General features: G+C 47.1%; 1 protein-coding gene across 2 annotated transcripts in view; it reads right to left on the bottom strand.

Moving 5' to 3' along the window:
• The window catches only part of LOC147099940 (SMAD family member 3), a 128,707-nt gene extending 101,844 nt beyond the window's left edge, over window positions 1-26,863 (bottom strand). Inside the window, exon 1 of one of the 2 annotated variants that reach the window (XM_085968438.1) lies at window positions 26,630-26,863. In XM_085968438.1, coding sequence (XP_085824564.1) covers window positions 26,630-26,835 — 206 coding nt within the window. In that variant the 5' untranslated portion in view covers window positions 26,836-26,863. The remainder of the gene's footprint in view (window positions 1-26,629) is intronic. The other variant, XM_085968439.1, reaches the window with a different exon arrangement.
• Window positions 26,864-27,542: the final 679 nt, after the last annotated feature.

Raw genomic sequence — 27,542 nt, 5'->3', positions numbered from 1 at the left:
AAATGTACCCTTAACGCAGTAAAACCATCCCAAGATGCTTCACAGGAGCGTAATCAGACCAAACCTGACACGGGAGACATTAGGACAGGTGACCAAAAGCTTGGTCAAAGAGGTAGGTTTCAATGAGCAACTTAAAAGTGGAGAGGTTTAGGGAGGGAATTCCAGAGCTTAGGGCCTAGACAGCTAAAGGCACGGCCGCCAATGGTGGGGTGAAGAAAGTGGAGGATGCACCAGAGGCCAGAATTGCAGGAAGGCAGAGTTCCCGGAGGGTTGAGATAGGGAGGGGCGAGGCCATGGAGAGATTTCAACACAAGGATGATCATTTTTTTTTTTTTTATTAATCGAGACATTGATGGACAGGGAGCCAATGTAGGTCAGCAGGGGCTGAATGGGTGAACGGGACTTGGTGCGAGTTAGAATACGAAATGTGATATAAGGATCAGGCTCAGCCATGTTGTCAATCCATGATTAAACAGCCTCTTGTTATGCACCATCTAGACTCCTCTAAGAATAATAGGAACATGGGAACAGAAGGAGGCTATTCAACCCCTCGAGCCTGTTCCGTCCTTCAATGGCTGCTCTGCATCTCAACTCCATTCGCCCGCCTTGGCTTCTTATCCTTTAATACCCTTGTCGAGCAAAAATCTATCGATCCCAAATTAAAATTATTAATTGAGCCGGCATCTACTACTTTTTGTCGGAGAGAGTTCCACACTTCTACCACCCTTTGCGTGAAGAGGTGTTTCCTAACTTCTCTCCTGAATGGCCTGGCTCTGATTTTAAGGTTATGTCCCCTTGTCCTAGACTCCCCCCACCAGCGGAAAATATTTCTCTCTTTCTACCCTATCAATTCCTTTCAAAATCCTAAAAACCACAATCAAATTACCCCTTAACCTTCTATATTCCAGGGAATACAAACCCAGTTTATGTAATCGCTCCTCATAATCTAACCCTTGGAGTCCTGGTAACATTCTGGAGAAATAATGGTCATTGAGTGAGGTCTTGGAGGGTGGCTGGTGTCCGTGGGACTATACACACCTCAAAGGAGTCAGCAACGTCTTTTAGGAAAACGAGGTGAAGAGGGAGGAAATTAACGAGAAAAATTGAATATACTTAGTTATAATTCAAGATTAATTTTATATTTCTTGTTAGTTAGTTTCAACTTGCGGCCAAATGCTGTTTTAGAAAGGGGACGACACTCTTGTGAAACGGTTAACGGAGGTTCAGCAGCAATGACTTGCCCCTTAAACATCAAGCAGAAGAACACCTCGACTGCTCCAAGGGCCATCTTCTCGACAGGAAGTCAAAACACACACTTGTGTGAGTCAGGGTTGAAAGCCGGTCCGAGCTCTTTAACACATGCTGACTATTCTCAACGCCCCCTCTCCTTGGCTGCTGCTACCTATCTGTAGAAATCTGATCTTACCTGTCAGCCATAATTTGTGAGTCATCCGAATGTGTGCATGACTCACTCTAATAATGAAGTCATTGTACGGGGCTTTCAGCTGAACTAAAGCACTTGTTTCAATGTGTCGTCTTTTGGTGTTGTAATCTTGCCCCCGCCCCCAACACGACACCCGTACTGTCCTGTAAGCTGGGAGATAGGGATGGGTATCGCCACAGCTCAGTGTTCATCATGGGGCCCCAGTTCTAATAAATATGGGACAAGCGCAACACTATTGGTGGGACACAGGTCTGCACCTATGACTCTCCCACACACACACCGAGCTCCTGATCTCAATCAACCCACCGTGGCTCATTGCCAAATGGAAGTCAGGCACTTCCCCACAGGAAGAGCAAAAAATAACACTAGAGGGCCAACGATTCTACTGGATACATCTGTTTCAATGGGGGCTATTGTGCTTGATCTTTGGATACTGGTAAAACCTTCCCCATTAACAGCACGCGTTCACTTTCCTTTTCTGGAGAGCAAACAATGAGAGAAAGCAGCAATGATCTCCGCTCTGGTAATATTCCAAACCGGTGGTATATGGGAGACCCAGAGTCCCGGGCAGCAACAGGCTCGCCAAGGGCCACTAATGAAGCATCACTGCCCTTGATGCTTCTAAATGCTACTCCCTTTAGGTCAACCCAACAAAGCACAAATACAGGAAACTCTCGATTTGCCGGCACCTAAATAACCAGAAAAATTCAGGAGTAGGTTCAGGTAAGTTTTTACTTCATATTAGTGGCCGTTCCTGGATCTGTGGCCATGTAACCGGGGTTCCTGTACTTGTTGCATAGCAACAGGGACGCCTGGATCCGTGGCCGTGTACGGGGCTCTCGTGCCTTTTACAATACCTCTCTATAATCCGGACTTTTTGATAAACCGGCACCACGCCGGTCCCGTCGGTGCCGGATAAAAAAAAAAGTTTCCTGTATAAAGCTAGGATCTGACCGTGGGTGTCCTAGTTGTAAATCCAACAGTGTACAGTCTTGTAGAGAACGCAGTGGACCATTACTGTGCAGGTAGGTACACAGAGTGCATTCACTTAACCTCAGCCCAAAGTGACCCAGGGACAACTTAATTCAATCAAGATGTTGGAGCATCATTCGCTGGAATGAAAGATTTGCGTTTATATAGCGTGTTTCACGTACTCTGGTTGTGGCAGCCAATGAAGTTTTTTTTAATTTTTTTTTAAGTGCTCTCATTGTTGATAAGTAGGCAAACATAGTGACCAATTTGCACACAAGATCCCACAAACAACAGGCAAGATAAAACACCCAGTTAATCAGATTTTGATACTGTTGATTAAAGGGATAATTGTTGGCCAATTATCACTGGAAGAACTCCACACCTCTTCTTCAAATAGGGTCATGGGATCTCGGTTTAACATCTCATCCAAAAAGTTGGCACCTCTGACAACATAACACACCCGTCAGCCTAGATTATGTGCTTAATTCTATGGTGGGGCTTGAATCTATAATCTTCGGACTCGGAGACAAGCATGTTCTCACTGAGCCAAACCGACACTTGAGAGAGTCGTGCAGTTTGACTCCAACAAGTACGATCTAATTTCATTTGACCAGTTCACTTGGAAAGATCTTTAACATTTTTTGACTGTGACTCATGACCTATAAAAGGTCCCGTTTCCATAGACACACCAATTACACGTCCAGTCTTACTGTGTACACACAGCCCTGTTCAGAATGGGAGATTTATTTATTTGAGGGCAACACTGCTTCTTTATGCCACACTCCCTATATGAAGTTAAAACGACAAACTAACACTCTGAAATGACCAAATCAAAGAACAGTACATCACAGAAGGAGGCCATTCGGCCCATCGAGTCTGCGGCAGCTCTGTCAAAGAGCAATCTAGTTAGTCCTACTCCCCTGCTGCTTTCTTCCCATATCCCTGCAAATTTTTCTCCTTCAAGTATTTATCCAATTCCCTTTTGAAGGCTACTTTTGAATCTGCCTCCACCGCCCTTTCAGGCAGCGCATTCCAAATCCTAACCACTCGTTGTGCAAAAAAGTTTTTCCTCATGTCACCTCTGGTTCTTTTGCCAATCGCCTTAAATCTGTGCCCTTTGGTTATCGGCCCTTCAGCCACTGGAAACAGTTTCTCTTTATTTACTCTAGCTGAAGCCTTCATGATTCGAGACAACAGCCCACGGAGAACTCTTCCATTGAGTGCTTCCCCAGTGACTGCTGCAGTCACCAACTCACTGTTGTAGGGATCACGGGCCAGAAACTGTGTAGTCTGTGATGCTGCACATCGGTGCTCCGACATACCGCACCACCAGGTCACCTCACTTCAGTCTCAAGCCATTTGGAGAAACCTGGCCAATGCTGGAAGGGTTCCTCTCATCACCCTCAGCCTTCAGTTAGGGTTAGAGTGCCACGGACACCAATGGCTACTCTGCCCAAATGGCCATTCTTTGTGCACGAGCCTAGGGAATCATCAGATGGAAGCCAGATCCTGTCCGTCACACATACACACACACTTTCTAGTTGACGTCACTGGGTAACAATCAGGAGAGGGGGGGGGTGGGGTGGCGGGGGGAGAGACGGTTTTGCTGACACCCCAACCGAGATCAATTAACTCACCAAAGGATTGAATCTGGGGCCTGCTGCTCTCTGCAGCGCAGTTCCAGACAATATTACACACTAGGCAATCAGACGAGCTGCTAAAAAGTCTCCTCACATTTTAGACACAGCTGTTTAAATGCTAGTCCTGGTCTCTTTCAGAAATGAGCAAACCGGAACATTCTGAAAAGAACAAAAAAAAACACAACAGGTTTCAAAATAAGAAATGTCCTGAGCCTTGGTAAGTGCGCTCAGGATGTTACTGTGACCCACAGCTGATTGTTGTTCCAAAGATGTCACGAATTTGAAGTACTTTAGGAAATTAAGAGGCCTGGATGCACAGTGAATGATTTCCCCACTGAATCATTAGTGTGCCAGGCCATTAGTGATGCTGCTCACACTCCAAATTGCACAATAACCCATTCATACTGCGGGCCACAGCTGTAAACCACTTCCCCCCCCCCCCTCCTCCTCCACGTGTCAATGCACGGAAGGGCAGCTCGCAATCCAAGCATGAATTCTGCCATTCCCACTCTCCCAGCGGAGAAGCCCCACTCGCAGTAAAGAGCACGGGTTGGAGTCAATGCTATAGCCCCAATCCTCCGCCACCACCAGTGGGAGCAGGGGATTTGCGCAGCCACGGGCTCAGTGGGCAGCACTCTCGCCTCTGAGTCAGGAGGTCCTGGGTTCAAGTCCCCACTCCAGAGACTCGAGCACAGAATCTAGGCCGTCACTTCCAGCGCTGCACCGAGGGAGTGCTGCGCTGTCGGAGGTGCCGCCTTTCGGATGAGACGTTACACCGAGGTCCTGATTGCCTTTTCGGGTGGATGAAAAAGATCCCACGGCCACTATTCGAAGAGGAGCAGGGGAGTTCTCCCTGGTATCCTAGCCTATGGTTGTCCCTCAACCAACATCACTAAAACAGATTATCTGGTCATGATCTCATAACTGTGAGCTTGCTGTGCGCAAATTAGCTGCCGCATCTCCTACATTACAACAGCGACTACACTTCAAAAAGTACTTCATTGGCTGCAAAGCGCTTTGGGATGTCCTGAGGTTGTGAAAGGCGCTGTAGAAATGCAAGTCTTTCTTTTTTTAAATCCTCAGTTGCTGTGTACACGTGCAAAAACTCCTTAAAAAGAAAAACTTGCCACGTGTCAACGGCACAAAACATGGCAACAGCGACATGCTCCAGACAGCTTCTACAGGGACAGAGCCACGTGCTAGTTTACTTTGCGATTCCAGCATAAAACCAGCACTGAGCCAAGAGTAAAATAATGACGTGCTTTGATATAGCACCTCAACCGGTCTCGCAGAAGCACCTCTTCACACACAACGAATTATGTTGGAAGGGCAGCGATTAGTATGTAAAGCAAACCATAACAACTACTTGTATTTAAGCAGCGCCTTTTTAACGTAGTAAAATGGTCCCAAGGCGCTTCACAGGAGCAAACATTCAGCCATTTTTGCGCACAGCAAGATCCCAAATACAGAACGATCAGTTATTCGGGGTGATGTTGGCGAAGGCACCAGGAGAATTCCCTGCTCTTCGTCCAGGGCACCGTGGACTAGTTTCCGTCCACCTGAAACACTGGAACAAGGAGACGGGGCCGCGGTTTAACATCTCATCTGCTGGACGGCCCCTCCAGGACTGTGACACTCCCTCTAGATGATGTGGTAAAGTCCTGGAATGGGGTTTGCTCCTTTAAGAATGCGGACAGTCCACGGTTATACCAGGGTGGTTCAATTCTGACTATCAATCCATAAACAGCAATAAATTTGCCATAAACTAGTTTGCTGACTAATTAATGCCTTGAACTGTCCAATGGGCGAAGGTGCATTCATTGTTTATTCAACAGATCGAGGACTCAGTTCCAGTTCTTCCACGACTGAAACACTGAATCTTTCTAGGACACTGTTGAAGCAGCCACCCTCCCAACAACAACTTGCATTTATATAGCGCCTTTAACGTAGTAAAAAAATCCCAAGGCGCTTCAAAGAAAATTTGACACTGAGCCACTTAAAAAGAGATATTAAAACAGGTTGGTCAAAGAGGTAAGTTTTAAGGAGCATCTTAAAAAGGAGAAGAGTTGTAGAAGCTCCAGTACCTCAACCAGTGGGCACTTGTCGTGCGCGAGTCCAAACAGAGAGTGAGCGCCAACAGACCAGTCATTTTATGAGATGCATCGCAGCAGATTTGGATCCCGTCCTTGCCCAATGTCCACACGCATTCACTTTCCACTTGGAATCACTACACAGCAAGCAGGAACTCGTGCTAATTATCATTAATTACCTCCTAAATCCAAGTGTGTGAAGGCCTTGTACCACATCCATCGCTGCCCCATCCGAGATCAATTAACTCAGCCCAGAATGGGGATCCAACTTCCCATTCTGGATGCCTCATGACCTCCCTGGATAGTGCATTCATCAACACCACAGATCTATGTGGCTCAGTGGGTAGCACACTCGCTCGGAGTCAGAAGGTTGTGGGTTCAAGTCCCCACTCCAGAGACTTGAGCACGTAAAGCTAGGCTGACACTCCCAGTGCTGTACTGAGGGAGCGCTGCCTTTCGGATGAGACGTTAAACCGAGGACCCGTCTGCTCTCTCAGTTGGACTATTTCGAACTGGCCAATATTTATCCCTCAATCAACATCACAAAAACAGATTATCTTGTCATTATCACATTTTGTGGGAGCTTGCTGTGCGCAAATCAGCTGCCGCGTTTCCCACATTCCAACAGTGACTCCACTTCAAAAGTACTTAATTGGCTGGAAAGACGTCCAGTGGTCGTGAAAGGCGCTACAGAAATACAAGTCTTTCTTTTTCCATTCACAATGGACCAAACCATTAATTTCTTTCCTCCTCCCCCGCCCCCCCCACCCCAAAGAGTAATCAACTGGATTCAACCTGGTCGGCAAACTAGAATAAAAGTAATTACTCCAGTGAAATAAGGGTTGCTGCAGCCTTATAAGATAGGGCTATCTTTCTAACTGTAGGAAGAAGCCAGTGTAAAGGGAGATGTGTGTCATTAAGGTTACGTTCTACTTACTCAGTGCTCCCTGACTTCTTCCCCCCGTGTCCTAAAGAACCGGCAGCCAAAGATCTTCGCGCTCTGTTTTTGATTTATGTTAATAAAAAAAAAAAACTCGCAACCAGTAATTTTTTTTGATGCATCTCCACACTCGCATCCTCTGCCAGCTCCAAGCGCTCAGTCTAACCATTTCATTTCTGCCTTTCGCTGGTCCCACATCACTAACGGGAGTTTACAGTCTCATTCAGCTCCGGCCTAACAACTTCCTCCTGAAATACCACTTTCTTTTCACATTTCATTCAAGTCCCCGTGTTCCTTTCTCCACACTTCATTCTACAGTTTTCCTCCCTTTCTGCCCCACATCCGTACCTCAGTGGGTAGCACTCGCGCCTCGGAGTCAGAAGGTTGTGGGTTCAAATCCCAGTCCAGAGACTTGAATACAAAAAAAAAAAATCTAGGCCGACACTCCCAGTGCAGTTCTGAGGGAGGACTCTAATACTAAATTGCCGTCTTTTGGATGAGACGTTAAACCGAGGCCCCGTCTGCCCTCTCACGCAGACGTAAAAAGATCCCGTGGCACTATTTCAAAAGAAGAGCAGGCGAGTTCTCCCTGGTGTCCTGGGCCAATATTTATCCCTCAATCATCATTAGAAACAGATTATCTGGTCATCATCACATTGCTGCTTGTGGGAGCTTGCTGTGCGCAAATTGGCTGTCGCGTTTCCCACATTAGAACAGTGACTACACTCCAAAAAGCACTTCATTGGCTGGAAAGATCTTTGGGACGTCCGGTGGTTGTGACAGGCGCTATATAAATGCCAGTCTTTCCTTTTTCTTTTTCACCCGTACACTTCACCGCCCCTCAGTTTCTCTCCCCGCCTCATCGAGTCTATACGTCCAAATCAGTTTGAACACCTGCATTGAGGAATGCTGAACATTGCGTGTGAAACTGGCTGCAGCAGGTCCAGTTGAGCTTTCAGCTATCTTGGCCCTGGAGCTTCCTCCCTAAACCTGGTCTCTTCCCCCCTACCTTTAACCTCCTTCTCAAAACCTACCTATTAAATCATGCTTTAGATCAGCTCTCCTCACTCCCCTATTTATGCTCCTCCATTTCTGTTGTGCTCTGTGAAGTGCTTTGGAACAATTTAAGACATTAAAAGGTGCTTATGTAAATAACATAAGAATTAAGAGCAGGAGTCGGCCATTCGGCCCCTTGAGCCTGCTCCGCCATTCACTAAGATCGTGGCCGATCTTCCACCTCAACTCCACCTTCCCGCACTATCCCTTGATGCCCTTAGTGTCCAAAAAATGCAACCTTATTTGTGTTGAACTCGTGAAAAACACCAAGTGGGTGAAGATTATTTGTTGGTGAGCACTTGGAGAGAAGCCTTTGCCGACACCATGACCACAGCCCTGCCCGTGATCATTCCCAGAGCAAGCGAAGAAATGGTTTCCATGTTTTCACCGTTGAATGGACAGGGACAGTTTAAGATGTATCCACAATATTTCTCCTACAAGTGTCCATCATACCACTGGATGGAAAAACCTGGGGTGTATCTGGTCTGCTGTGGCTTACTTAAGCACCTTGAGGTGACTTACTACTTTAAAGGCACTATGTAAATGCAAGTTGTTGTTGTTGTTATATTCCACATCAATTAGAGATTCTGTCTTTCCAAACTTGTGACTAGAGAGAGCATTTTGACCTGTGTAACACCAGGGTGAACTACTGGCACTTATTATAATGTTCCATATGTACGCTGACTACACCCAGCTCTACCTCTCTCGACCCCTATACTGCCTGTGTGTTGTCAGCCTGTTTTGTCAGACCTGGATCAGCCGTAAACATTGGGAAGACCGAAGCCATCGCCTTCGGTACCTGCCCCCAAACGCCGTAACCTTGCCATCGATTTCATCTCCCTTCCTGGCCACTATCTCAGGCAGAACCAGACTGTCCGCCACCTGACCCCGAGCTGAACTTCAAACCCCATATCCGTCCTAAGATCCCCTACTTCATGTTCATAGCGCAAAAAAGCATTTGCCTGATCTGTATCTTTTTTGTTAAATAATGTCTGCATAACATGTGTTGCTCCATTTACCTGATGTGAGCAGAGACAATAGGGCACGATTCCAAACTGATCTGGACTGGGTTAATTCAGATCAAAATACAAAGAGGTCCCAACTGACTCCTGCAGCCTCAACAGACTACAAATGATCTGGGAGAAGTCCGTACTTGATTAAGTGCTACTGACGGAGTCAACCTGGCTCAATTTGTAGCACTTATTGTCTCTTCAGACACAGGTTACGGCTTCATGGCCCTCTCTGGGATTTGAGCACGCAAACTTTCGTGCAGTATTGAGGAAGTGCTGCCTTGATGATGATGAACAAGTGCAGTAGCCATTCTGTGCCAGGAATATCTCACCAACAGCTAGGAACAAGCAATGAATCTGTCACTGGGGGTGTTTGTTGAGGGAACGTTGTTGGCAGGGACACCAAGAAAGCTCACTGCTCTTCTTCAGATAGAGCCGTGGGACGATTACATCCAACTGAACCATCAGATTTTACTTCAACATTTCAACCCAAGAACCTTGCTGGTGATGATACAACACTAGGGGCCTTAAATATAAGATAGTCACTAATGGACCCAATAGGCAATTCAGGAGAAACTTCTTTACCCAAAGAGTAGTGAGAATGTGGAACTCGCTGCCACAGGGAGTGGTTGGGGCGAATAGTATAGATGCATTTAAAAGGGAAGCTCGATAAGTACATGAGGGAGAAAGGAACAGAAGGATATGCTGAAATAACAACAGAAAATGCTGGAAAAACTCAGCAGGCCAGGCAACATCCGTGGAGAGAAAATAGAGTCAACGTTTCAGGTGAACCCTTTGTCAAGACTAAAGAAGCACATGTAATGAAATCGATTAAGAGGCCAGGCTGGGAGAGAACTAAAGAGACATTAAGAGGTATTCAAAACGAGACGAGATGGTGATAGGTTTCACCTGAAACGTTGACTCTATTTTCTCTCCACAGATGTTGCCTGGCCTGCTGAGTTTTTCCAGCATTTTCTGTTGTTATTTCGGATTTCCAGCATCTGCAGTATTTTGCTATTGTAGAAGGATATGCTGATAGGGTGAGATGAAGAGGGGTGGGAGGAGGCTCGTGTGGAGCACAAACACCGGCACGGACCAGTTGTGCCAAATGGCCTGTTTCGGAGCCGTGGACTCTGTATGTAACTCTCCCTCAGGACAGCACTGGAGTGCCAGCCTCAAAGATGCCCTCAAGTCCTTGTGTCGAGCTTCAAAACCCCAATCTTCTGACTCAGTGGTGAAAGTGCTGCTAATGGAGCCAAGCTGTACACAAAAGGTCCGCATTACCGCAGTCTGTGCCTTGTGCACACTCAGCCACTGAGAGTCTCATTCAAAATGGCTGCTCCTAGCAACACCAAGGAAAAACCACAACAGGGTCCGACAGCTGATGAATTTGAGCACTGTGGTGCAAATCACCCAACAGGCATTTCTCAGAGCCTACTGCATGTTCCCGACACACTATTAAACAGTTAAAATTTTGACAGGAAATGCCTGCTTATCTTCTTTTTCTCGTTGTCACATGTGCAGGGGGAATCTACTTTGACCTGGCTCTTTATACACACAGGTTTTGATTGGCAGGAAATACCGCTCTTGCTCTTGGGCATGTGCCAACAAAGAGGCGAGGGGGGTGTCCGTCAGGCACCAGCACGAGCAGCTGATAAAAAGCACATGGGAGTCAAAAAGCACAAACACACAACAGGCCGTCACATTCTAGAAAGTTGAATTCTTTATCTTTTTCCACATGGGAAACCACTGAAGGCAGATTTCAGAAAGTTCACCCCTCCCCAGAGCCTTTTCATTTATGCTAGCGACCATGCGTTCATGTCGTGTGAAGGTGGTGAAGGGCAATTAGACCCAAAAAGTGCAAGCAGTTTTTGGTTGATCCCATTCCTAGCTTTCTCACCACATCCCTTCCCTCTCCAGAAACACATCCGATTGCCTCTTGAGTTTATTTACTGGGACATAGACAGGCGGAAAATGGGCGAGCTTGTGATACAAACGCCGATTTGCTGCTTCCAAGACTGGGAAACCGCTGTGGAGTTGCTCCTCAAACAACTTCTCCCTGCTGCAGCTCAAACCCGACACCACTACTCCGGGACCACGCCTTGTGCTGTAAAAAATACCAACTGCTGGTCTCGTGATGGATCCGGACTTCTCTCCCCCAGTGAGGAAGGATGTTCTTGCCATGGAGGGAGTGCAGCGAAGATTCACCAGGCTGATACCTGGGATGGCAGGAATGACGTATGAGGAGAGATTGGGTCGATTGAGCTTATACTCGCTGGAGTTTAGAAGAATGAGAGGGGATCTCATTGAAACTTATAAAATTCTGACAGGACTAGACAGACTGGATGCAGGAAGGATGTTCCCAATGGTCGGGGAGTCCAGAACCAGGGGTCATGGTCTAAGGATAAGGGATAAGCCATTTAGGACTGAGATGAGGAGGAATTTCTTCACCCAGAGAGTGGTGAACCTGTGGAATTCTCTACCACAAAAGGCAGTTGAGGCCAATTCATTAAATATATTCAAGAAGGAGTTAGATATATTTCTTAAGGCTAAAGGGATCAAGGAATATGGGGAGAAAGCAGGGACAGGGTACTGAGTTTGGATGATCAGCCATGGTCTCATTAAATGGCGGAACAGGCTCGAGGGGCCGAATGGCCTACTCCTGCTCCTATCTGTTTGTGAACTGCGGCGACAGGAAGGGAGAATGCCTCTGTGAACTGGTGGAGGGGTGGGGGCAGAGTGCCTCTGTGAACTGGTGGAGGGGGTGGGGACAGAGTGCCTCTGAACTGGTGGACGGGGTGGGGGCAGAGTGCCTCTGTGAACTGGTGGAGGGGGTGGGGGCAGAGTGCCTCTGTGAACTGGTGGACGGGGTGGGGGCAGAGTGCCTCTGTGAACTGGTGGAGGGGGTGGGGACAGAGTGCCTCTGTGAACTGGTGGAGGGGTGGGGGCAGAGTGCCTCTGTGAACTGGTGGAGGGGGTGGGGACAGAGTGCCTCTGAACTGGTGGACGGGGTGGGGGCAGAGTGCCTCTGTGAACTGGTGGAGGGGGTGGGGGCAGAGTGCCTCTGTGAACTGGTGGACGGGGTGGGGGCAGAGTGCCTCTGTGAACTGGTGGAGGGGGTGGGGACAGAGTGCCTCTGTGAACTGGTGGAGGGGTGGGGGCAGAGTGCCTCTGTGAACTGGTGGAGGGGGTGGGGACAGAGTGCCTCTGTGAACTGGTGGAGGGGTGGGGGCAGAGTGCCTCTGTGAACTGGTGGAGGGGTGGGGACAGAGTGCCTCTGTGAACTGGTGGACGGGGTGGGGGCAGAGTGCCTCTGTGAACTGGTGGACAGGGTGGGGGCAGAGTGCCTCTGTGAAGTGCGAGTACAGAGGCTAAAATGCCTCAAGAGCTGGGATTCGAAGGGGTCGAGTGCCTCACCAACTCCTTCCAGTCTCATTTCTTGAGAAAATTACTCTTTTTTCCCCACGAATTTCTCCTCTTCCCTCCTGCAGGAATTGACTCCTTACTGGAGTTTTTTATTTATTCGATGTGGGCGTCGCTGGCAAGGCCGGTATTTATTGCCCATCCCTAATTGCCCTTGAGAAGGTGGTGGTGAGCCACCTTATTGAACCGCTTTGTCGTAGCGGTTTGGTACAACTGAATGGCTTGTTAGACCATTTCAAAGGGCAATTAAGAGTCAACCACATTGCTATGGGTAAGGACAGCAAATTTCCTTCTAAAAGGACATTAGTGAACCAAATGGGTTTTTACGACAATACTAGCTTTTTAAATACAAATTTATTTAATTAACTGAATTTAAATCCCCCCGGTGGGATTTGAACTCACGTCTCTGGATCATTAGTCCAAACCTCTGGATTACTAGTCCAGTAACATAACCACTATGCTAGAGTACCCCTACAGTGTCACAAGCACCTGTTGCCCTCTGCTAACTTACCCAATTGGCCAATATTCATCGGTGATCCTAGACATTTAGGCCTAGAAATTGGGTTGGGGTGCAAAAGTCGCCTGAGCGCAGGAATTAGCGCAGCGATCGGAGTGATACCGATCGCCAGAAATTCAGTTTCAGTGCCGCTCGAGGGACACGGGGCGAGGCTCGAGGCGCTCCGCGTCCCTCTTAGGGCGCTGAAACTGATTATCGCAGCGCAACGTGCCGCAGCGTGTGCGGCACGCTGCGGTACTGCAGGCCTTCCTCCCACTGTTAAGGGGGAGGTGCCTGCAACAGCGCGAACCCCGATCGCGAGTGCCAGCAAATGAGCCCGGCACCAAGGAGAAGTGCCGGGCTCTCGGGAAACAGCTGGCAATGCCGCGGGGGGGGGGGGGGGTTAGGAGGCCGGGGACGGAGGTGCTGGCAGGTGGCCGCTTCCCGCACCTCCACCTTAACTTGCGCTGCTACCGACACAGTAAAGCCCCGTGAACCGGGCGCGGGTAGCGAGCGGCGCAACTGCGGCGTTCACTACCAAATATCGCGAATGGGGCACTGCGCACACCGATGACGTCATCGGTTGCGGCGCAGCGCAAAAGCCTAACGCCACCATTAGCGCCCCTACTGAATAGCGCAGGAGACGCAGCCAGTGGCGCTACAGCCACTGACTGCCTCTTTAGGCGCTACTCACCCAATTTCTCCCCCTTAGTGTCAGCTGGCTTCTAACCACAGCAGGCATCGTACTTGGGGCTAATTCTGACCTTAACGGATATCCAAGCATAGACACTTTCAGCAAGGGGTTCTGGATAACAATCAGGAAAGGGCGCTGGCTGATTTGCCAATCCCAAAGCTGAGGCCAAGTGGCTTTTACTTACGGGTTCCCCACTGCGTCCATCTGGGTCTGAGATTGAAGAAACGTGGGGCGTTGTGAGCAAGTAACCGCTTCCCGCCCCCTTGGTGGTGCGCAAGTCCTGGAGGGTCACCATTGACCAGAAACTTAACCAGACCAGCCACATAAGTAGTGTGTCTATAAGAGCAGGTCAGAGGCTGAGTATCCTGCGGCGAGTGTCTCGCCTCCTGACTCCCCAAAGCCTTTCCACCATCTACAAGGCACAAGTCAGGAGTGTGATGGAATACTCGCCACTTGCCTGGATGAGAGCAGCTCCAACAACACTCAAGAAGGTCGACACCATCCAGGACAAAGCAGCCCGCTTGATCGGCACCCCATCCACCACCTTAAACATTCACTCCCTCCACCACCGGCATACCGTGGCTGCAGTGTGTACCATCTACAAGATGTACTGCAGCAACTCGCCAAGGCTTCTTCGGCAGCGCCTCCCAAACCCGCAACCTCTACCACCTAGAAGGACAAGGGCAGCAGGCACACGGGAACACCATCATCTCCCAAGTTCCCCCCTAAGCCACATCATCCTGACTTGGAAAAATATCAGCTGTTCCTTGATCGTCACTGGGTCAAAATCCTGGAACTCCCTCCCTACCAGCACTGTGGGAGCACCTTCACCACACGGACTGCAGCGGTTCAAGAAGGCAATTAGGGATGGGCAATAAATGCTGGCCTTGTTCAGCAACACCCATATCCTAAGAATAATTAAATAAATAAAGCACCAGATCACATGCCTGAGCCAATGGTGGTCATCAAAATGGGAACGCTTGAATGTAATGGATTATGAGCACTGCACAATAAGTGTGTCAAACACAAACTAATGCACACCGGTTTAAGGTATGATTTTTTCCAACGTACTGGTTCAATCAAAAGACCCTGGGGGAAATATTGATTTACAGCTGCTTCTGGCTAGAGAATAGGGAAACAAGAAATGGTCCTTATGAGAAACACAAAGACTATAATTAGTAGTATGACTTGGATCAACCAGAGTTTAAAAAGCACTCTGTGAGACAAGGGAATGTGACATAACAGAGAGGACAATTTTTTTTAAAAACCTTTAAAAAGCAGACAAAGGTTTGTTGAAGGAACAAAAATCTTGCCATCTGGAATGTCCTAATTTTATCCTTAATCAGAAGCATTTCTTCTTAAATTAGAATTACATAGAGTCTACAGCACTGAAACAGGCCATTCAGCCCAACTGATTTATGCCAGTGTTTATGCTGCACGAGTCTCTTCATCTAATACCATCAGCATATGCTTCTAGTCTTTTCTCCCTCATGTGCTTATCTAGCTTCTACGCTATTCGCTTCAACCACTCCCTGTGGTAGCGAGTTCCACATTCTCCCACTCTCTGGGTAAAGAGGTTTCTCCCGAATGCCCCAGTGGATTTATTAGTGACTATCTTATATTTATGGCCCCCAGTTTAGGTCTCCCCCACAATTGGAAACATCTTCTCTACGTCTACCCTATCAAATCCTCAAAGACTTCTCTCATGTCACCCCTCCATCACCCACCCCCCGCCACCCCCAGCCTTCTCTTTGCTAGAGAAATTATTTTTCAATTGAGAAATCCAGGCGAAGAGCCAAGGCCTAAGGTGCAAAACACCACTTGAGCTGTAAAGAGTAATAGAGAAGATGAGCACTATCAAGAAGTAGTGGTTAGCTGATACCAGGTTTGGGTTTTAACAACCTGTTAATTGCAAGAGCAAAGAAAGACGGAAGGAGATCTGCTTTCCGTCCTTCTCGCTTGCAGGTTTTAATTGTAAGCACTAAATTATCCTCCTCTCTTCACAGTGTGCTCTTTGTACTTAGATGAATATAAACACAATTATAGATGGTCCTTATTCAAAATAAATGGTAATGCACAGCATCTCATGTCTGCTGCTCCCTTGATGTAGCCTCTACTGAACGTTAAACCTTAAACTTATGTAACTTTAACTTAACCTAGGTTTGGGACCGAGGGGGGGAGAAATTTGCGTGGTTTGCGCCACAAGATGGCGATAAAACGCCGTTGACAGCTGTAACGACAGCTGATGCAGGTTCCAGCGCCGCACGCCATAGTGCTGAAGTGGATCGCCGGGGACCTCGCCATCATGGAGATCGTGACATCAGTGAGTGTGCAACACTCACTGGACATCCAATCTCCCAACTTCCTTATAGCCACTTACCTTAACGGCAGCGCGGAACAACGACAGGGAGAGCTGGCATCTGCCAGCAGGAAGCAGGCTGCAGCAACGATGTTTAAAGGCACCGGCCCCAATCCGCTGCAACTAACATGGTTCTGCAGTTTCAGTGCCTGTTTACTACTTCCTGCAACTGAAACAGCTTTCTTTAATTATTTCAAGTTTTGTTGGTGACAGGGAGTGTTGATTCAAGTGCAGAAGTCACTCATTATTTGTTAAGAGGCTTCTGCTCACAACTCTTCCTCACAGTCATGGGGGCTGCGGGATTACCTCAGGACGACGACGAGGCAGAGGAGGATGAGGAGGACGAGGACGAACAGGAGGGAGGGCGGAGGCAGCAAGACAATCGGCCTTCTGGACAGGCTGTCCGTGACCGGCTCATCAGACTCCGATTCGCATGAATGAAACCCCAGATCCCCGTAGCTCACCACATCCCCATCACACAATCCCTGTCTCATGGGGTATCACAGCATCCTCCTGGGCAAAAAAGTGAATTGAGACCGACCACAAAATATTCCAAACACACTTAATAAATGTATCTATAAACCTATTACGCATGACATGAATTCTAATAACTAATGACTCTTGTGCCTGCCATAGTTGAATAGCTGTCATTGTGTGCAAGGTGTGAGTGCAAGGTGTGAGATGTGGGTGAGTGTTGCTAGGTAGAGATTGTTGGTGGCTCAGTGCTGGGGATGTGGTGCGTTGAGCAATGTATGAAGCTTGTGGTACAGATGGCGGTATGTAGTATTTGTTGAAGCCTTCGCTCACCCTGACCACCTGGGTGAGCTCGTTAAACTTCCTCCTGCAGTGGGTGCGAGTCCTGGGGACCACAGTGCTGCCTGTGACGTGGTGGGCCACCTCCCTCCCCATAGTGCGGCAGACTTGTGGCGAGGGCCTCTTGCCAGTTGGCAGATACAGGACTGCCTGCCTTCTCTTCACCGCTAAAACCAATGTCTCCAAAGCTTCATCTGAAAACCTCCGGGCTCTCTCCCTGGGGCGGCGATCTGCCATCAGGATTTGTAAAGAAGTGCTCCTTAATTTAAAAATCTGAGATTGATAGCCTTCTGTTAACCAAAAGTATTAAGGGATATGGGCCAAAGGTGGGTATATGGAGTTAGGTCGCAGATCAGCCATGATCTCATTGAATGGCGGAACAGGCTCAAGGGGTGAAATGGCCTACTCCTGTTCCTATGTTCATTCTCCTTGTCCTTCCTATGGTTGTTGAGGCAGCTGCACACCACATCCAACAATGCCGAGAATGAGGTGCTGCAACATCAATGAACCTCCCCTTTAAGTAATGTTAAAAGCCGCTGGCAATCATTACTTGCGTTTAGACTACACCCAATATTGGTCTGTCTTTTCAGCGTAATGCCAATGAGCTTGGGTTATTAGATAAGAATCATGGCTGCAATCATTTTAATGAGGAGTGAGGACGAATTTTGCATCCAGTCTAGATGATTTTCAAATAGCGCTGCTTAACCATTTTTAGTCTAAACACCGCCCATTCCTTGGCTATATCGAATTTCTAGCCCCTAGTCTCTCAAGTTCTGTGGACCTAACTCCAGATGCATTTTGAAATGACACAAAGTGAGAGCCCCATGTTCAAGAAACACCCTCTCCTCCTGCTTCTCAGCAATCACCTGTTTGACAAACTATTCAATTCACCCCTGGTATCAGGTGAAACGACCAAATTGTCAAGCGATCTTAGTAAGGAGATGTGGCTTTGTACTGCGACTTCTTTCAGACGAGATGTTAAACTGAGCCCCTGTCCCTCTGTTCCAGTGATTCAGGAGGACATTAAAGAGCCCCATGGTACTATTTGAAAAACAGCTGGGGGAACGGGGTTCTCCAATATCCGCCCCCCAACATTCCTCCCCAACCAACACCAAGAGAAAAACTAGATTAACTGCTCATTCACCTCATTGCTGTTTGTGGGACATTGCTGCCACAGAATGGCTATTGCATTCACCTTCATAACAACAGTTACATTCACTTCAAAAGTAACTCACTGTTGACACTGCGCTAAGGCGTTGTATAAATGCAAAGATTTAGAACTTCCCCAAGGCTTCTTCGGCAGCACCTCCCAAACCCACGACCTCTTCCACCTAGAAGGACAAGGGCAGCAGGAGCATGGGAAACACCACCACCTCCAAGTTCCCCTCCAAGTCACACACCATCCTGACTTGGGAATATATCGCCGTTCCTTCATCGTCGCTGGGTCAAAATCCTGGATCTCCCTCCCCAACAGCACTGTGGGAGTACCTTCACCACACGGACTGCAGCGGCTCAAGAAGACGGCTCACCACCACCTTCTCAAGGGCAATAAAAAGCTGGCCTTGCCAGCGACGCCCACATCCCAGGAATTAATAAATAAAATAGTAAAAAAATGACAAAATGGCCAAAATCAGTAAACTTGATGAGCAAAGTGATTGTAGATCACAAATGTTATATTAGAGATTACAGGGCTTGAAATTCCTGGAGGGCCTAGCCATCACTAGATCCCTGAAATGGAAGGCCCGTGTCTAACCTTGTACAACACGCAGTCTGTTATTTCTGCTCTTTTCAACCTTGACTTCCTGCACCGTGGTCCTTGCTCCTTCCCCGAGGTCTCTCAACAACAAGAACCGATGCTATTCTATCAGGGAAAGAGAGTATCTGCGTAGCGGTGACAACACTGCCAACAGTTTGAAGCACAATACTGAAAAGGCCCCAGGAGCTCATAAACTGCAACTGTACTGAATGTAGCTGCGAGGAGGTGTGGGTGCTCGAGGGCTGCTGTGGTTAAATGTGAGTATAGCCACAAACACACCAGGCATTGTTAAATTTAGCAGCCTAACACAAGAGCTTAAAAAAATATATTCTTTGGGCAGCTGGAAACCACTTCCACGGTCCACTGTTCTCACTGGATAGATTTCCTAAAAACACAACAACTACTGCCAGTTAACGGAGAACCAGTGCCGCTGGTGGGGGGGGGGGGGCGAGGGTAACGGGCCAGCTCACAGTGGCAGCCCGATTTATAACCTCGGCTACCTGTTGAAAATACCGCACACACCATTAGTAATGAGCAACACAGGCCTGGGGCAGCAAGAAAAGCCTCCAGCTCAAAAAAAAAACTCAAGTCCAACCTGGTAATTACAAACCCGAACTGTAAAAATCTACCCTCAGGCGGGCAAACCAGTGCAGTACTGAGGGAGTGCTGCACTGGTGGAGGTGCGGTCTTATCAGTTGAGACGTTAAACCAAGACGTCTGCCCTCTCAGGTGGATGTAAAAGATCCCACGGCCACTATTTCGAAGAAGAGCAGGGGAGTTCTCCCCGGTGTCCTGGGTCAATATTTATCCCTCAATCAACATCACTAAAAAAAAACACCTTGTCCTTAGGGAAGGTGGAAATTTCAGGCCATCATTTTCCAGCATTTTCTGCGTTCATAACAGATCATCTAATCATTTGTCTCATTGCTGTTTGTGGGAGCTTGCTGTGCGCATATTGGCTGCCGTGTTTCCTACATTACAACAGAGGCTGTGCTTCAAAAGTACTTCGTCAGCTGTAAAGTATTTGGGACATTCTCAGGTTGTGAAAGGCGCTATTTTTTGATGCAATGCAATAAATAAATGCAAGGTTCAGGCTGCCCCGACCACCTCGTGAATAAAAGCACTACGGTCGACGGAGGCTCATGGTCCCCACCGTTTCGCCGGTGTGGGTGGCGTAGCATGGAGTCTCAGAACCCCATCAAATGTTCCAACTAATTAGCATAGGTGCCAAGACGCCGATACCAACAAGATCTTCTTGCTTGATTAAACGATTTAACCACCACTGAGGCATCGGTGACAAGAGCGGCCCTTTCCAAACCTCCAGGCCGCAAAATTCATAAAAGACAAACTAAATGAATAAGAAGTATAAATGAAAATAAATAATCGAAGGGGAGAAAATTTGCCTGGCCACGGGGTAAGAGTGGGACTAATTGGAGAGCTCTTTCAAAAGAGCTGGCATAAGCACGATGGGCCGAATGGTCTCCCTTCTGTGCTGTAAGATTCTATGAACCGATGGTTTTAGACACAGCCGCTGCTGCCGTCTACTAGGAACACGAGAAACATTTACTGAAACCTTCTTTGCAGCTCTACGGCTTAGGTGTGACTCATGAAAGAATTGGCAAGGATTTTAAACAGCAGCAACTCAAAAGATTTCATCAAACTCGTGCGAATGTTCGGTAGCCTTCTTGTAGGTTATCCTTTATTGGTGAAAACATTTATTGATAGCCTGAAATTTCCACATTTCCTCAGGATAAGGCGTTGACCTTTTTCAAGGACCAGAGTAAAGATTATATTTGCACCAGTGATTTAATATCAATAGAAAGGCTTGGCATTTCTACAGCACCTGTCATGGCCTCAGGACGTCCCAAAGCACTTTACAGCCAATGAAGTACTTTTTTTGAAGTGTAGTCACTATTGTAATATAGGAAACGCAGCAGCCAATTTGCGCACAGCAAGCTCCCACAAACAGCAATGTGATAATGACCAGATGATCTGGGTTTTTTTAAGCGACGTTGGTTAATTTGGTCATATTTATGCTAATATATATGTACAAATGTATGTTGAAATGTTTAAGTGTCCTAATCCAAATTGTACACTCTTGGGAGCCGCAAGCCTACATTTCGTTGTACTGCACTTGTGCACTAACAATGACAATAAAAGTTGATTTGATTTGATTTGATTTGAAGTGATAAATATTGTCCAGGACATCAGGGAGAACGCCCCTGCTCTTCAAATAGTGTCATGGGGTCATTTACGTCCACCTGAGAGATCAGACAGAGCCTCGGTTTAAAGTCTCATCCGAAAGACGGCACCTCTGACAGTGCAGCACTCCCTCAGTACTGCACTACAGTACTCATCCTGAGGAAATGTGGAAATTTCAGGCTATCAATAAATGTTTTCACCAATAAAGGATAGCCTACAAGAAGGCTACCGAACATTCACACAAGTTTGATGAAATCTTTTGAGTTGGTGCTCAAGTCCCTGGAGTGGGGCCCGAACCCACGACCTTCTGACTCAGAGGCACAAGCGCTACCCACTGAGCCACAGCTGACACCTACATTACATTCTTAATTTCTACCCAGAGATCATGAATACACAGGTGATGGTTCTCGATTGGCAAATCTTGCCACTCCACTTATTGATATTCAGGGCAGTGGTTACTGTATTGCAGCCTTTCACGGTTACTGAATAAAAAAGTTCAGGCAATAAAAGAAAAACAGAAGCACTGCCAACGCCCCATTTATAGCCACTTTCATACTGCGTTACGACCGGTTCCGGTGGTATCCAGATCCTGATGCACAGTCGCCTGCAACTCAACAAGTCAACTTGCTAGGATTTACTGAGCCGAGCAGCCTGGAAGACAGGAGCTGCACATCTGCCACTGGCAAGGGTCTTCCATGAAATAAAAGCAGCTTCCGTCATAGTCAATCATTCCTACCCAGCGTAAGTGAAGCAGCACACCTTGCAAAGTGGCTTCGCTCCCCCTGACCCTGGGAGGCAGATCACCACCACCGGAAAATAGAAATGGCCATCACCGCCGCCGGCGCAGCCACTTTCCTGCATCAGCATCCGCACAGTCGTCCCTGGCATCACAGTCAGTCACCGAATCGGTCCCGCAGCATAAACAAGGAGAATTCAGCACACAGGCAGTGGCGAGATATTGCAGAAACGCTTCCAATCAATAAATGAGGTTGGTTTAGGGAGAGAAAGAAAGATAGAGAGGGAGAAAGAAAGAAAGAAAGATAGAGAGGGAGAAAGAAAGATAGATAGAGAGGGAGAGAACGAGAGAAAGAGAAAAAGAAAATTGAAGAGGCTGTATAAATGATTCAATCTGCTTCTTATCAGTTATGAATCACAGTCTAAGGATAAGGGGTAGGCCATTTAGGACTGAGACGAGGAGGAATTTCTTCACCTAGAGAGTGGTGAACCTGTGGAATTCTCTACCACAGAAGGCAGTTGAGGCCAATTCATTAAATATATTCAAGAAGGAGTTGGATATATTTCTTAAGGCTAAAGGGATCAAGGGATATGGGGAGAAAGCAGGTACCGGGTACTGAATTTGGATGATCAGCCATGATCTCATTGAATGGCGGAACAAGCTCGAGGGGCCGAATGGCCTACTCCCGCTCCTATCTTCTATGTTTCTATGACGCAAGGCATGTGGATAACCTGTGACAACTGGAAAGGATGCAACAATTGCAGAGCATTCCTAAAGGAACATTAATAAGACGCTAGACTTCATGGACAACTTGTTACATTAGACACCACAACTACAGCCTGCCTGAGCGCCAACAAATTCCACCCGCCATCGAGTGCATTGACACCAAAGGGGGAGAACTCTGGAGACACTGGGTGCTGGGGAAGCTCGCTGCTATTACATGTCACTGATTTTTTTGTATCTTTATCTTAATTTATGTATTATGAATAAAAAAATCAGTTTTTGAATCATAATATATAGATTTTTTTGAAGCGGATATTCCCATTGCGATGGTGTCACTCGATGACAGATTCTGACAATGCAACGATTGCAGTATGCAGGCAGAGTGAAGGGTCTTGCAAGAGGCAAATACTGAATGGAGAAGTATGGGCAAGTGTTTGAATCTTTGCTTTCTTAATGCCAGCTTGCTTCAGTTGCTGGCACTCCCACCTCGGAGTCAGAAGGTTGTAGGTTCTCAAGCCCAGCTCCGGGACTTGAGTCCATAAATCTAGAGTGGCAGCTGTCACACATTGTCAGAGGTGCCGTCTTTCAGATGAGATGTTAAACTGAGGCCCCGTCTGTTCTCTCAGGTGAATGTAAAAGATCCCATGGCATTTTCTGAATTAGAGCAGGAAGTTCTTCTGGTGACTTGACCAGAATTCCTCCCCAATCATCAACAACACATTAAGCGGTCATTTATTGGATTACTGTTTGTGGGATATTACTATGCACAAAATAGCTGCTGTCTATACAACAACTTACATTTGTATAGTGTGTTTAACATAATAAATTGTCCTGAGGCACTTCAGAGGAAAGAACGGATCAAGTGATGGCAGAGGAATTAGAAGAGATGACCGAATGCTCGGTTAAAAAGATCAACCTGAAGCTGAAGAGAGAAGGAAGGAAGCAAGCAAGACTTGCATTTATATAGTGCCTTCCATGACTGACAGACGTCTCTGAGCGCTTTACAGCCAATTAAGTACTTTTGAAGTGTAGTCACTGTTGTAATGTAGGAAACGCAGCAGCCAATTTGCGCACAGCAAGCTCCCACAAACAGCAATGTGATAATGGCCAGATAATCTGTTTTAGTGATGTTCATTGAGGGATAAATATTGGCCCCAGGGCACCAGAGAGAACTCCCCTGCTCTTCTTCAAAATAGTGCCGTAGGATCTTTTACGTCCACCTGAGAGAGCAGACGGGGCCTCGGTTTAACGTCTCATCCGGAAGACAAGAGGGAGGCAGATCCAGAGATTAGGACCAGACTGTCACACAGAGTGAGGAGCACTGGGAGAGAGAAGTGAGGGGAGAGTCACTGTCATAAATTCAGGAAAATTACCCCTATTGATCAATGTTTATGAAAGCGTGTGACTTATGTGTCTTGTAAAGAGGCCAATAAATTGGTTGTGATAATGATGGATTACTGCTGGTCTCCTGCTCTCTTCCACCATCGGAGGCTGATCTTCAGGTACAACACTTCTGCCCTCTGGAGAGCTTTTCCGAGACCACATTTCCTCTTTGCCCTCCCCCTTTACGTTCACTTACTTCCCGTTTGGGGCCCACCTCACTACCGTGTAAAGTTTTCCAAGATGCTGGACGGGAGGAACACTGCACAAACACAAGTTGTTGCTGGTACACGATGCCGTCAAAAATGCTCCAATTCCAAAATTGAGACCCCACTCTAATCGACTCTTTCTGGTTCAAATTTGGCAAAAGTCCTCACCAGTAAAGCTGGTAAAAAGATCTATTTTACCAAAAAAAAGAAACCACTGAATCATGGAATTAAACAGGATTGAGAACAGGTTGGTAACACTATCTTTTGAGTTGTTCCTGAAATCAGCATCAATCAACAAAAACTTCCCTTTCTATTAATGCAACAAAGTGTTCCACGGCACTTCAGAGAGTAGTAGCAAGAGGAATGGAAAACCAATCCAATGGAGAGGGTTTAGAAAGAAAGACTTGCATTTATATAGCGCCTCTTACGACCACCGGATATCCCAAAGCACTTTACAGAAAATGAAGTACTTTTGAAGCGTAGTCACTGTTGTAATGTGGGAAACGTGGCAGCCAATATGCACACAGCAAGCTCCCACAAACAGCAATGTGATAATAACCAGATAATCTGTTTTTAGTGATAAATATTGGCCAGGACACCAGGGAGAACACCCCTGCTCTTCTTCGAAATAGTGCCATGGGATCTTTAACATCCACCTGAGAGAGCAGACGGGGCCTCGGTTTTTAAATGTCTCATCCGAAAGACGGCACCTCCGACAGTGCAGCACTCCTTCAGCATTGCGCTAGAATGTCAGCCTAGATTTTTGTGCTCAAGCCTCTGGAGTGGGGACTTGAACCCACAACCTTCTGACTCAGAGGCGAGTGCGCTACCCACTGAACTACCACGGACACTGAAAAGGGTACTGAAGGCTTGGGCTTCGAGAGAACCTGCCACGTTCAAATATGTAGAATGACCACTTGGCTGAGGTACCAGAGTGCGGCCAACACCAGTCCCCCAGCACGAGTCAGCAACATTTGGAGAGGGGGGGGAGAAGATTAGGAGTCATTTTTTTTTTGTACTTATGATGTGGCTTACAACTAAACAGACCCCAAAAGCAAATCCCAAAAATATCTACAGTAATTTTAACACCATATTAGAAAGCGATCCAAGAGCATGTATTGATTATAAAAAATGTAAAATCCATGAGATTGCACGGGTCTGCTGTGCCTGTTTATGGTGCGACCCAACGAGAGTCAACCTGCTCAGGTCAATCAGAAATGATTCCAACTTCTTACATGCCACACTCTCCAGTCACTCACCATGCACAAAGCACAGTGTGATATCCAAGACGAAATTTAAAAATGAAAATTATAAAGCTCCCCAGAAACAGACAAGAACTAGAATCGTTACTGTTAAAAAAAAGTCCAACGATGTTCGATTAAATCCACACCCACCCCAAAATACTCTCATGTGCATTTACACCAAGTTAGCATTAGTTTCGGCTTTGCTCGGTCACTAAACTTGTGGGCGAGTGGAAGTTGGGCGCCAAGGTCTCAACTGGCTCCAGATCGAAGCCGTGCAAGGCTCCTCCAAGGAGCCAGTCTGATACTACAGTGCCCCGGTGTGAGGTTAGGCCCCGACTCTAGACTCAGCCCGCACTTGCAGTATTAACTGCAGCTCCAGGGCAAAGCAAAACCGGCTGAGTGGTTCAACCCAAATACTTTTTGCAAAATGATCTGCTATTCCCGAAACCAAGCATCTCTGACCCTGTACAGATGGATACGAGACCTGCGGCCCTCTGGTCGGTTTCTCACTAGTAATATTACTAATGGAGTAGGGTTGTCCGTTGACCGGGTTTCAGTGCCAGTCTAGTTGCATTTTGACTGCACCACAAGAGAAGAATGGGTTTATGGTATTACAGCGTGGGATTTCAAACCAGGGTCCACAATCTCTACAGGGTCCACAGTGGTCCGCAAGATCAGATTTCTGACCATCCAGGGCTGTGTAACCTCACTCCACAAAACAGTGACTCGAGAATTACCTAGTCTATATATTTTTTTTTTAAACCGTCTTACTGACCCTTTATTTTTGTGTGTGTGGCTGCTGTGCCATAATAAAAGCGTTTCCTCCAATGGTAACTGTTTTTCCTTTGGCTAGATGACACTGTCTCCCGGAAGGTAAGGTCAAGCAAGTCCCTAGGATTGCATAAATATTTACAGGGGGGGGGGGGTCCCCCTCCCCCAAGAGGGTGTCAAAAAATTCTAAGAAGCCCCCCCACTCATAAATAAAGCAAATTGTTACACACACCACAAGTCAACCTGGTAGAACTGTCCTGTTATTTTTGCTCAGTTGACTCATTTTAACTGGCAAGCTATGGTATTCTGCATCCTCTTAGAATGGATTTAAGTGCAACTGTCACCCACACATGCCAGGCAAGGACATTTTCATAGACAAAAAATAACATTCCACAATGAATACAGGTGGTTCATTTTGATATAGTTCACCCTCCACCCCCCCCCACACAGATCCAAAATAAACGCAAAAAAAAGGGGGAGACATCAAATCTTGAATGAAATTCGTTTTTTCCCCTTAAAAAATGAAATTCACTTTGAAATTAAAAAAGAAAATTTGCAACAAAAAAAACAATTAAGTGCCGATTTAGAAACTCCCTTTTCATTAAGAATTTTTTTTTTTTTTTAAACCATTTTTTTTTCCGATCGCAAGACAGACACAACGTGTTTGTTACCTGGGGATGGTGATACACTTTGTGTTCACATTCTGCGAGGTGATCGCCTTTTCCAACTCGTCCAGCTGACCGGTCTTTTTGAGTTTTTTGACCAAACTTTTCACCGCTTTTTCGCACCATTTCTCCTCCTGCCCGTTCTGCTCGCCTTTTTTCCAGCCCAGCAGGCGTTTGACAATCGGGGGAGTGAAAGGCAAGATCGAAGACATTTTTTTTTCCCTCCAACCTCCCCCCCCTCCCACCCCCCGCCAACCCACAACCCCTCCTAGCACCCGGCCTTATTAATCCGTCTTCTTTTTTCTCAGCAACCCCTCACCAAAAAAATATATAGATTACCCGCCTCCGGACCGACCGCCCTCCGAAACTTCTCCCCAAAAGTTTGTCCAAAGTTTGTTTCAGCGCCCGTCAGTTTCAGCCTCCGCACGGCGCTGCTGCGGGGGAGAGAACTCGGAAACACTCCGCTCTCTCGATTGAGTGCCTCTGCCTTCACTGCTTTGAAAGAGAGACGATGAATCACTCGGTTTTTTTGTCCTCTCTCTTTCGCTTCAGGTTTTATGCAGCAACAAGAAGAAAAAATCCTTTTTTCCCCTTAAAAAAAACTTTTTTTGTTTCACTCTCTCTCCCCCCCTCCAAACTTTTGCTCTGATGCTAAAAATTAATCCGCCCTCCCACTCCTGGTTTTTTTTGGGGCGAGGGGGGCTGGTTCGGGGGTTATGGTGGTGGTTGGTTGTTGCAGTGATGCGGCGCCCACTCAGGTCAACTTTGGAGTCTGTGTCTGATGCAAATTATTTTTTTTTAACAGCAGGCAGGCAGTTGGAGAGAAGACTGAGCAGCGAGTGTTGGAAGAGAGGCAGAAACAAAGTGTCATTGCCCAGACCTACCCCACGCCCTCCCTCCCTCCCAGCACCAATCACAG

This window comes from Somniosus microcephalus, chromosome 27 (genome assembly GCF_052327205.1).
Source record: "Somniosus microcephalus isolate GS21.2 chromosome 27, FLI_Smic_1.0, whole genome shotgun sequence".
NCBI classification, from domain to species: domain Eukaryota; kingdom Metazoa; phylum Chordata; class Chondrichthyes; order Squaliformes; family Somniosidae; genus Somniosus; species Somniosus microcephalus.
The sequence above is the reverse complement of the archived record's forward strand: the minus strand, read 5'-3'. Positions and strand labels throughout refer to the sequence as shown.